The 12,279-nt window shown below is 41.5% G+C and overlaps 1 protein-coding gene across 5 annotated transcripts in view; it reads right to left on the minus strand.

The window, feature by feature from the left end:
* specc1 (sperm antigen with calponin homology and coiled-coil domains 1) overlaps positions 1-12,279 on the minus strand; it is a 77,032-nt gene that overhangs the window by 51,267 nt on the left and 13,486 nt on the right. For 4 of the 5 annotated variants that reach the window (XM_030100496.1, XM_030100497.1, XM_030100500.1 and 1 more), the window contains exons 2-3: positions 7,204-7,383; positions 6,945-7,080 (exon numbers count right to left, since the gene is read on the minus strand). In XM_030100496.1, coding sequence (XP_029956356.1) covers positions 6,945-7,080; positions 7,204-7,365 — 298 coding nt within the window. In that variant the 5' untranslated portion in view covers positions 7,366-7,383. Of the gene's footprint in view, positions 1-6,944; positions 7,081-7,203; positions 7,384-8,406; positions 8,409-12,279 lie in introns of all 5 variants that reach the window. The other variant, XM_030100498.1, reaches the window with a different exon arrangement.

Below are 12,279 nucleotides of genomic sequence, written 5' to 3' on the forward strand. Positions count from 1 at the left end.
GAAACCCAGCTCACACTAGTGGTTGAATAATGAGCTGTTTGGTGAATTCTGCCTCACAATATCAGGAAGAGCCAAGCTGTAGGATCAAAAACTACCATCACTATGAACGGTTTCGAGTTTGATATGATGTTTTTATTCCTTCTGTAGTGTATAAAATATAATTGTATGCTGTATCGGACCCCAGGCGGATAAGCAGCAGCATCTGCTGCATCTAATGGGGATCCAAATAAAAAAATAAATAAACTTAACCGCCATATAAAAAAATCCCCATGGTAACTGTTCTGATGTGGAAATCATGCTCACAACCATTTTTCTGCAGTGCATCCAGACTGCATCTAAGAAAAGCTCTACAATCTCTCTTTTTTTTTTTTTTTTTGGGGGGGGGGGGGGGCGGGGGGGGAAGCATTGTGTGGCCTCTCATATCTGGCCTGCCTCCAAAGGGTCTTGGACCCCAGGTTCGGAACCACTTCCATGGAGAACTGTGGAGGTTCATCAGCCCGTCGTTCCTGCCTACTTCCACTTCTTACTTTTTGCCCCTTAGTTGCCCAAAGGGACACATGCTACTCAGGAGAGCTGAGAAAAAAAAAGGTAGGTGTAAATGTTTGAAAATGCACTGCTGTCAAAGACTCTGCATTAGGAGGAGTTATCTGTCAACTTTTGCCTTTAGGCAAACAGCGCTGTAAAATATACAGTACACAAACAGAATCTGAAATACAGCTGGAACTTCAGGCGGTTGCAAGCCGGTACAGGTTTGACTAATTTCTAGGTTCCAAGTAAATTTATTGTGATACATGTAGCAATCAGTAACCCATTTAAATAACATTTTCAGAAAATGTCCCGTGACAGCTCCAGGTAAGAAATCCAACACACAAATGACTTGCTGAACTACTCACATAAACATTATTGATCACACCAGCGATCAGAGGTGAAGGGACGTGCCCGTCAATGAAGTGGCCATTTATAAAGTGATGTCCTGCGGTCGTCTCCAGCAGGCTCGGTATTTATAGAACAGGGTGAGGGCTTTATCTTCCTCTGTCTCCTCTCCCCTCGCACACTCCACAGGGACTCCTCTGAGTGAAAGCTTCGCTGAATTATTGATAGGCCGCATTAAATAAGTCATCAGGATGAGGCTGGGGTTTAACCCGTTGTCTGACAGCACGCTAGACTTGGTAAAGTGCCAAGTGGGATCGAGACAAGAATCCATTAGCAAAAATAACAGTTTGGACTCATTAGCACGGCATGCTGTGAGGGCTGGAGAGGGCGGGCTCAGCCTGCCGAGTCACAGGAGCTTTTCACCCAAAGTAGTGTGTGTGTGTGTGTGTGTGCGCGCGCACACACGTGTGTGTCCAGTAAACTCCTGGACACACTCTGTTGACTGTTTCACAGCTTTTAAACATACTATGGCCATGATAGTCAGCAATGATGCTTTAAATTTGTAGTTACTCATCTTAAATGTTAAATAAATTCTTGCTTATGTTATGTTGATCATTATAAGATCATTATTTTTAACTTTCATCACAGAGTTGCAACAGTCACATCTCACATGTCACAATTCTTGAGGATATACAGTATACGTGTGGTCTCTGCCTCTGTCCATTAACGACTTTATCATTACAAATGTGAATCTTTCCATATGTGACTGTACAAGTCACGCAAAGATATTGTGGGAACTCCTTTTCCATGTCCGTCTGCAGTTGTTCAGCCCAGTCTGATGGGGCTTAAGTGCTTTCACTTGAGAGGGAACGGGAGCCTTTGCCAGCGGTTGTGTTTTGTGTATGCGTGTGTTGCTGAGTGTGATTTTTTTTTTTCCTCCTACTGCTCGTTCCTGCTGGAATTTAAGGGCAGACCATCAGGGGAGTGAAGGCAGTTAGACACTGCTTTTACATCTTATAAAATCCAACATCGTCAGGAGACCTCCTGGCACTATGGTACATATTTTCAGTGTTAGATTTTCTTTCATATTTGTTTATTTCCAGATTGCTTTGATCCACTCTGTAACATGTTTTTATGCTCACTTCTTTACTTCTAAATACCAAATTGAGAATCCAACATGAGACTTCAAAGCAGTGTTTACTACATGGATTCTGTATTTCTCACTTTGGTTGGTTGCTGGCTGTACTTTCTGCATTTTCTAGATGGCACCAGGAAGGATGAGAGAGTTGTGGGTTTCCTGATAGAGTGGCGTCAAATCTGTTTGGGAAAGCAAGTGTTGACAATTGAATTGCCGTTTCTTGTTCCTTTGGAGCCTCGGGCCGATGAAATTCTTCCTGAATGAATGTTTTCCTTCAGGAAAAAAGCCGTGGTCCAAGGGGAAGAAGGTATTGACCTTTGCGGTTGTAGGACTGCCATGTTTCCCTTTTGCCATTTATGTGATCATGAGTTGACGCACTGCAACTACAAATTGCATTCAGTAGCTTCCTAAAGTGCAAAAAATGAAAATAATCAGCTTGGGTTTACTGTAATAAATACACTTGGAGCTGGTAACAACAGCAGGAATGGAGAATTTTCATGACACACCAAAACATGTGACACGAAAATACATAATGATTAATAATAAGCAGAACATCCCATCATATCAACTTGTACAAAATTTGATGCACAGTGCAAAAGCACACGAATGATACAAGGTTTGGTTTATCATCTTCTGTCTGTTTAATATCTTAGGCACATCTGACCCAGTTCAGACAAATCCTGTGAGAGTTAATGAGGCATCTCACAACCGCAGCCGACATCCGCGCATTAAATCAAAGTGGTGCTATACTTTCCTCTGATGCACAAACACGCATCATACCAGAAAAAAGTGATGGAGCAATGGTTTATCTTCTTTTTTTTTAAAGGATGTTTTTACTGCTCAGTGAGGATCCAACCATGCAACCACAGCTTAGTCACAGAATGTACCTGGTTGGACTCAGCTACTGCTTGATGGGTGTGATGACAGTTCTGCTGTGGTGTGCCTCAGAGCCCAGTTAGCCCTCATAGCCTCGTTTCAGCATGTAATGTCAAATATCCACCAGTGAAAAGCTTGTTTTTAATGCGCGCCCAAGCTGACGGGTGGCAACATCACTGCTGCAAGCCTGAACACACATTGCAAAAGCCACAGTCGCAATGTCTACGCCAAAATGTCAAAATGCAAATTCTGCAAAGTTTTTTCTTCACCCCAAAAACGATATCTACCCGATGGCTGTTTTTCTCTCCCCACATCTACAAATTGGCACACTTGAGACATTTCCAGTCATTACATCTCAAAAGGATCGAAATGCCACAGAGCAGCACCTCTATCTATATTCAAATCCTGTCATTTCCCCTGTGTGGATATTTCAGAGGAGCTCTCACGTCAGGCCGGCTGACGAGGGATCGAACGCAGCGGGCTAAATGATGATTGCCACGGCTCGCACGCACTGTTAACCATCACTGCTCTTTCAGGTGCCACATTTAATTTTCCTCACAGCGACTGGCTTTGTCTCCTCAGACCTGCTCGACACATCCACTCATTGTCTGCCTTCATGCGTCTTGATGTGCACTGATGGGACTTCTAGCACAGGTGCAGAACACAGCTGGCCTGAGGGGAATTGAGAAGCATTTCTCTTTGTCAGACTGTCCCACCGTTGTACGTTTCATTGAAATATGCCGGTGAGAACACATTTCAGGCAGTTTCATGAGGTACTCATGTGTACTATAAAATATTAAGCAACTGGCTTTGGGTAGAGTTTAATTATTCATAAGGGAAGTATATATATGATGACTCAAATTATACACTGATTACATTAATGGAATTGAAGTAGTATGAAGGTGGGGATATTAATTTATTTTTTAAAGATTCTGCCTCCTGATTACAAAATAAAGCCATATAATAACATCACATCCCAACTTTAAATATACTTCTCTTATCAAATACCATAGTGCTACTGTAAAGTGAGAAACTGTGGATAGGTTTTAGCTAATGTGGGGCCAATTACCATACAAATAGTAGATTTTTAGTCTGCTCATATTTTTGAGGGAGTACTTGTATATTAACGCATATTACTTAAGGGTGTTTTTTATAATTTTGCACTTCTATACAAATATTAAAATGGAACAATATTAGAGGTATAATGCGAACTACAGGAATTTAATAAAGTGCAACACATTTATTGTCACCATATAAAAGATACTGAGATGCAACCCCAGCTTGTGCAAAAACATATTCACGCATGAAAATGTGAAGAAAACACTGTAGTGGATTTCTAAGTGTAATAATAAGATCCAAAACAGTAAATTTGTTGTAGAAGCAAGGGAAATGAATGAGTTGTTGTAATGGATTACATTAGAACTTACAAATGTGCCTAATTAAGTGACTGGTGATGGTGTTTCTTTCTTTCCTTAACTTTGCTTCGCTGCCAGAAACTTCCAAGTAAAACTAGGCTAAGCCAAACACGAGGAGGAATGAATATATCACCAATGAAACAACCTGAGAATATGCTCTTGTCCTTGGGTGTGAAAACACTTTGAGAAAAGCAAACTTTGGTTAATTAGAGCCCAATCCACTGAAAGCCGATGACGGTCTAATTGTGTCTGAAAGAACCGTGAGCCTCTCTTGGCTGCGGTTTCCCGGCTCCTCTGGAGTCTTTTGTCGAGCAGAATTCAATTATCTCCGCTTCAGCACAAGAGCCCTTTGAAGACGGCAAAATTCACCAGAGCACAGCATCCACACACACACTGTGTAGATGGGGCGACATAAACAAACAAGCTATCTCCCACACACAGGAATTTCCAAGGGTGTGCTGCGAACAACGTTAATTACTGCAAACAAATGCCCATCATTATCAGCGGCCATATTTGTCCTACATGTAATAGGGATTTTGCTATCAAGTCTGTTTGCAGTTGATCTCACGCTCCGGTAACACAAACTCAAGTACCAACACAAAAGTAATAGAGATAACACTGTAGAGGAAGTTCATCTCAGCACGACGGCCTCTGATCAAATATACCACATCTCAGTAAATAGGAAAGCCAAAGAAACTGTGATTCAGTCACAGAAAACAAACACAGATGGACCTCACACAGGACACACACAGTGTGCTCTCTGAATACAGGAAGCGGCCGTGCTTGTCCTTCATGTGACCAAATTCTTGAATATTCCACAGATTTTTTGTCAAACCTATAAACTGCAAAACTTTTTACTGTGGCCGGTACCCATAAATTACTTTTGGGGGAAAAAAACAAAAAACAAAACATATATACGAATTATGCACTTCATAAATTCGGTAATGGTGTGCTGTGTTGGAACTTGTTGAACCACAGAGGATGGGAGCAAATACATCAATTATTACTACCTAAAGGCATGGAACCAAATCACCATCTACATACACACACACACAAACACAAAGGGGGCCCTATCTCCCTTAATACTGTCATCAGTGAGCAGGAAAAATACTCAGCTGAAACATTTTGTAATGATTTCATGTTTTATAGGGAATTGGGACAAAATATTGATTTAAATTAATTTGCTGTGCAACCACGATCACTAGTAGCTGTCTGACCATGAAGCGTGTTTCTGAAAGATGTTTTCCACGAAAAAATCTGGAATTTTCATAACTGATGGCCATTTTTGTCTCCTTCAGTTTGGCAACTTTAGGTGAGCTGCAGTCAGATTTTAACCCCCGATAACCAAGGACAAATCAAATCAGTACATGTAGTAACATGCACACAAAGCATTTTGAACTGCCGCTATGCACTCAGGGGAAAACACTTGTGACTCAGGCACAGATACCAGTGTCTGGCCCCACCCTCACCTTGGACTGACCCTATGAAATGTAATAGAGTATATTTCATAAAATTTAGTATTGATTTATTATTGATTTCCTCAAAGAGGACTTCCAATTTTGCAGACATGAATTAACAATCAGGCAGATGCCCCCGAGGCTACATACACAGGGACACAGACACACAAACAAGAAAAACTGAAACATTTCTTGTATAGAGTACATCATATAAATAATGTTTAAAATATCCAAATAAGTATTTTTTTAATCTACATTTCCAGTTATGTTTGTGAAAGCAAATCTATTTCAGTTTCCAGAAATAGAAGCTAACTCACATTTTGTAATAATAATGTTATGTTAGTGTAGGGGTTCGAAGCTTTCGGTGGTAATTGTTCATGCAGTTCAAATCCAAGGCTAAACAGATCCCAATATGCCACAACGAGAAAATAACAACACACAGTATTCATCCACACAAGAAACAGGTAAGCTGAGATATTTCATAATAACAGTCAGCAGCACCACCACCTTTATGGATAGGAAAAAAAAATAACACTTTCCCTCAGTTGTCATCCAAAACCTATCCTGCTGTTCACACGGCTGAGCAGATGCTTGTCTGGGGAGCCGGCTATGAATGCTTCCAGTGTCTGAGATTTTGGACCAAACCCTTGAGAACCTCAGTCCTCGGCCACCTGCGCCAGACGAGTGCCAATAAAACATGAATAGAGAGGAGAAATGAAACAGGGAGTACAGGGAAACAGGAAGGATTTCTTTAGCCGCCAGTTCAATCAGCACCTGGAAGCTACACCAGTGGAGCAGTGTCGCCCTCTAGAGGCTGAACACAGTTATTTCAGCTTCTCTGGAAGAGAACGTGGACTGCATCCATTATTTGTGAGATGGGATTTTCCTGTCTTCAAATTTTAAACAATGTTCCCTAACAACAGGCTCTCTCTAAAACAGGGGTGGGGAACCCTGGTCCTGGAGGGCCGCAAACCTGCATGTTTTCCATGTCTCCCTGCTTCAACACACCTGAATCGAATCAAGATTCATGGCCAAGTCCAGCAGAAAGCCAGATAACGAGCCTCATTGCAATCAGCTGTGTTGAAGCAGGGAGACATGGAAAACATGCAGGTTTGCGGCCCTCCAGGACCAGGGTTCCCCACCCCTGCTCTAAAATGAGCTATGGGATTTTTCTGCAGCTCCTACCTGACATGCTACGAGGACGAGCCTCAGCCAGATCTGAAATGGCTCCAGTGGTCACGGTCTTCTTCATGCGGGACCCGGAGCCAGCAGTCCCCAGCGCAGGTTTGGTCAGGGCGTCATCGCTGCTGGCTCTTTTCAGCTGCAAGCACACACCTAGTCTTACCATCAATATTGAAGGACCAACGCAGCAAAGTTACAACTGCAATTACAGATTTATCACCATCTTAACTAGTTGTTGGTAAACCGTGTGTTTGTGACTCACCCTGCTGAGCCGCTGCTCTGAGGCCAGCGTGTTGGAAGATCTGGAAGTCTTCATGGCTGTGGAGGTGGCTGTGGATGAAGAGGAGGCTAAAGAAGCCTGCCTTCCCCGGTCCTGGAGTCCTGGCTTGGGCAGCCCCACCTTGGTGGCGCCCGCTTTCAACATGGCTGCGTATCAGTGAGCCTGAGGAAAATCAGATGGGAGGAGGGTAACAATTAGTTTAATTCTTTTAAAAGAGAGGCTCAGGAGTCTCTCTGAATACTCTCTTTGACCATCGTGCTTCAGCAGCACCAGTATGAAGAGCAAAACACATGACTTCATGTTAACTGGATGAGACCTCTGCAGAGCCACAAGTAGAAGCTTCAAAGAGCAACACGCCTGATGCATCATTTTCTGAAGTTTTTAAGATCAATTTATTCTGTCTGATTGGAGGATACCACGATACCTGTCCTTTATTACACAGTACTCATTTAATTACCAGACATCTGATACCTGTTAATGCTATGTGGATAGAGGAAGCTTCTCCCACATGCTCAATTTGCCAGTGAGGTTAAGGGTTTCTTACATTTAGAGCAGACGGAGAGGAGGTGGCTCAACCTGTAATTTTTTTCTAAATAGAGAAACTATTTTTGAACATAAATGGTTAAAAAAAAAGACATCCAATGTTAGCTCCTACAAATGAATTGGATTGAATGAGGTTCAGCTGAACCCTTAAATAAATCAAATATGTAAGCTAAAAGTGAGGATAATGGACAGATGTGACTGATGTGACTGGAAGGTTTTGTGTGTGTGTGTGTGTGTGTGTGTGTGTGTGTGTGTGTGTGTAATTATTTGCATTCTATTAACATATAGTCAAAAGAACAGTAAAACATCAACGTATACAAGTCAATCTAAATATTCAATCTTATACACCCCTGGTTTCAGCATTTTCAATCAGCGGGGCACATTATTTAACTCTTTCAAGATATAACAGTGACAATATCTACAGTACAAACACATATTTAAGTAATAATTTAATTATAATCTCACTTAGTTTTTGTTTGCAGGTATTGCAAAAAACAAATCTCTACTTATAACCTCAAAAAAAGGAGAGGAAACTCTGCTTAACAGGCAGCACAATAGCTTCATATTAATAGGAAACCATACTGTATCAGCAGTGACTGTTGGCATTTAGAACTGTTCCAAAACACACAAAGTCAGAGCCACGTCTCAGGTCAGCTTAGGTTATTCCAATAGCAACACCACTGAATCATTTCCTGCAAGAGGGAATAGAAAGAAGAGAATTTCCTCTCTGATTTGTTCAAATCCAAACCTACAAAGAGGCATATAGACAACTACACATGACTCAAAAGCAGAAACAATTATGCTTTTTTTTTTTCTCTGAATGTCCAACAGGATGTGGTGCTATTTGAGGCATCTATCTGATGTCCACATGGATATGCACTCATCTGGCCTCGAGGTGACTGAGGGAAGTGGAGGGAAGCAGGAGTGCACTTAACCGAGACCAGTGTGAGCTGGTGAAGAGCTTGGTGGCTCCCACAGGATTCACTCCCTCATCGATCAGGGCTGTGGTAACCTGATCTCCATTCTGTGTGAGGTGCAGGGCTGCTAATGAGGAGAACCTCCACTCTCTGCAACCACGGAAACATGTTAACCTGAGTGAGACAAAAGGCCCTTTGTAGGACTAAAAGTTACAATTTTGCATGAAGTCAAATGAACAAATGATCCTTTGATAGATAAAATAAGCCGTTTGTGAACTAACACACCAGGAGAGCATGAACAACATGTCCCGAGCGCAGGACTTGTTGGTAGGTTAGACAGTAAGCATTTATATACACTCTGTTTTTTTGGCCTGGATGAGAGCATGTGTTTCCCTGCTGGCCCATCATATGATACTCGACACCTCTCTGGGCAATATCCTGTGACTAACTCCCGCCTGGCCTTTCAGGGTAACACCTTAGCTGTGATGCTTCAGCTCCACTAAGATCAGTTTACATTGTTATGGCACGATTTACTGCCAACTCCAACACTGGCTCCCTTCGTCTTGAGTTAAACTATTTCCACTTTATTTTAACTGAAAGCAGCACAAAAACACCTTCATAGACTCTGCTTTCACCTTTTGTTGGGCCACTGCAGAACTCAGATCTGCAGCAGTGACCTCTCTGTATTCCTCTGCAGAGATGTGATTCTCAGGAGCCGGAACTGTGACCCACTTACTTCACACGACCCAGTTGTGAAGCCTAAATTTCTTTGAGAGACAGACAGCAGAGCTGTACTTTCAACTTGAAGCAGCCAGGAGATAAGACTGGGGACGGATATCAAAACCACGACAGTGTAAAGTTTCTAAATATTGCAGCGCTGATCGGGTTTAAGTGTCATTTTTAGTTGCTTATGTATTTTTCAAGTTTTAAGCATCTATTATTCATCACATTGCGGCGTTTCCTCTGCTGTCGGTGTCAAGCCTTCACACTCTCAGACGGGAGCAATGGGAGCACAGAGGTTGCTGTGGAGACCGTGAAACGTGACCCATGTGAACTGATGATAACCTGAGAAACGTGATTACGATACTTGTTACTGTCAGGGAGTCAATACAACCGTTCAACCAACACAAACATCCAGGCGCTGCGATATTTCATATAGTTTTCTGGATTTTTTTTTCCCTTTACCAATCAGTTGTAATCTTTGATTTCTTCTCTTTCACAGATTTTGTCTGTGGTGCTGTGGCCAATTAGTGAGTAGGCTCGGCTAATGAGTCCAGGTCGGGCTTTGGGACCTCTTTACACAAAGTTTCTCCACATGCGTGTTTTTATCTGATACTAAACTGGTAAGCTGGTAACCACATTTACTGAGTGTGTGTGGCTGTCTATTTTCAGGGTTTGTAATGTGATGGACTCGTAGTGAACTACCCAGGATGCATCCTGCCTTCCCCCATAATCACTGGATGAAGCAGGATACAGGACAAATGGCTGGTTGTAGTAGTATCTATGAAATCCTGGGCAGAGTATAACTCCCATCTCAATGGATCGCAGCCCAGCTAACAAACATTACTGACATTTACCGAACCTTACAATAAGTCAGCTTGCACTATTTTGACTAAATACACATGTAAAATGATGACGTTGTGCCTTAAACATAACTGGTAAAAAACTAAATATGGAATTTGTTCCAAAAAAACCCCACAAAATTGAAGAAGCCAGTATAATTTGAGGTTTCCTGAACATAGCCTGTCTTAATTATATTGCATCCATAAAAGCCAGACTGAACATAAAGGCTGAATATGGGACTAAGTGGTGGTGTAGTTTCTGAGAGAGAGTTTCTGAAGCTGCTGAGAGGAGATAAGAAGGGGGGGAAAAAAAGCACAAAGAATCGAGACCAACCGACAGCAGTTATCTGTTTGGGCCCGAATGAAACAGACGTCATCTGATCTGATACAACCCCGGGCGAGAGAACAACAAGCCTTCATTAAAAAACCAAGATCGGCACTGATACATAACATAAACTGTTGATCAAAGCAGATCAAGTTGAAGCAGAATCAAACAAATTCTACATGTCAATCAAAACCACTACACACGCTGATATTCAGTCACACTAAAATGGTGGTAATGGTGGTCAATTTGTACTTTAAAAAACTGTATTTATAGGATCTTAAAACCTGCAGTCAGAGTCCTCCATGACAGAACCGAAACCGACAGACTATTAATAACCACTCTATACAATCTCTCTACCATCAAACAGCTACAAAGGAAACACTCCCATCTCGGCGTACGTTGCACAAGTATGCAAGTTGGCCAGCCGAGCTCACCCAAACCAAAGCTTGCCTCGCGACCACAGAGGGAACTCTGGGCTAACCGGTCCTGACCATGCTCTGAACTCATACTCTGCAATATAAATACTAGGTCCACTTCAAATGTTCTTTATGTGTGTGTGTGTGTGTGTGTGTGTGTGTGTGTGTGTGTCTGTGTGTGTTTTTTTTTCTGGGCAGGATTCAGAGCATCCACCCATCTCATGCTGCTCTGTAAGCATTAGAACGAACATCCTGTCAGTCTCTTTTATGTAGATTTTAGATATAAAACTTGTGGTAACTGATTTAAGTGCTGCAGTCTCTAAATTCATCACTGACAAATAATAGGCAATGTTTTACAGCTATGCTGAATAAAATATTATACTGGATTACCATCTTACTGTAGGCAAGTAATTAAAGTAAAAACATATGTCTGTCATACCAACTAATAGTTCTGCAATTACCATAGTAAACTGAAGTGACTATCATTGAATTTCTTTGAAGCTTGTTACTTGTTAAATAAACTAAACCAGTTTGGAAGATACTTTCTCTTTCTGTGTTGTTAACAAGCTTTAACAAGTTCTTGTTTTCATGCTACTTTTCCACTAAGCTCCTGTTTACTTGATAAAAAAAATGCATGATTTTTGCTGCATAAACCACCTGACAGCAATGTGAGAGAAACTTAATACTGTAAGTAACATTAACATCAGCTTGTACCACAAGACCCGATTTATGAGATGCCTTGAATAAATGTTACATTTTGTATATAAGAGATGTCCATGGCTGTTTGTAGTCTATCTAAATTACTATTTACCTTTTGTCATCATTAACTCACAAACTGCATATTGCTTCCACTAACTGAGGGGAATTTGAATAAAGAGTAAATCAGTCATTAGACTGACCCACACAGTGTTAACAGGTCAGATAATGCATCACAGCAACAATACATGGAATTATATTTACGTATATCTGAAATAACCACTTTTTTATGTTCTGTAACTGGTAAAGTAAGCCATACAATTACAATAAGCGATTATATTCCAGTAATAATATTCAGTAACTTGCTCCATCCTGGTAACAGATTACAAGCCAGACAAAACGCTGTCCAGTGACTCACTCATCCTGACCACTATCTCTATACATACACAACACTTTAGGCAGAATGTTGTTCTGCACCATCACATTCTCTTGAGCCGCCCTCGCTCTGTGGTAAAAAATCAGGTTTTAAAAATCTACAGCAGCCTGAGTAGAACATACTGTAAGCATAAAATGAACCTAAACAAGGCTTCCTCTGGTTA

The sequence above is a fragment of the Salarias fasciatus genome, chromosome 10 (assembly GCF_902148845.1).
Source record: "Salarias fasciatus chromosome 10, fSalaFa1.1, whole genome shotgun sequence".
Classification (NCBI taxonomy): Eukaryota; Metazoa; Chordata; class Actinopteri; order Blenniiformes; family Blenniidae; genus Salarias; species Salarias fasciatus.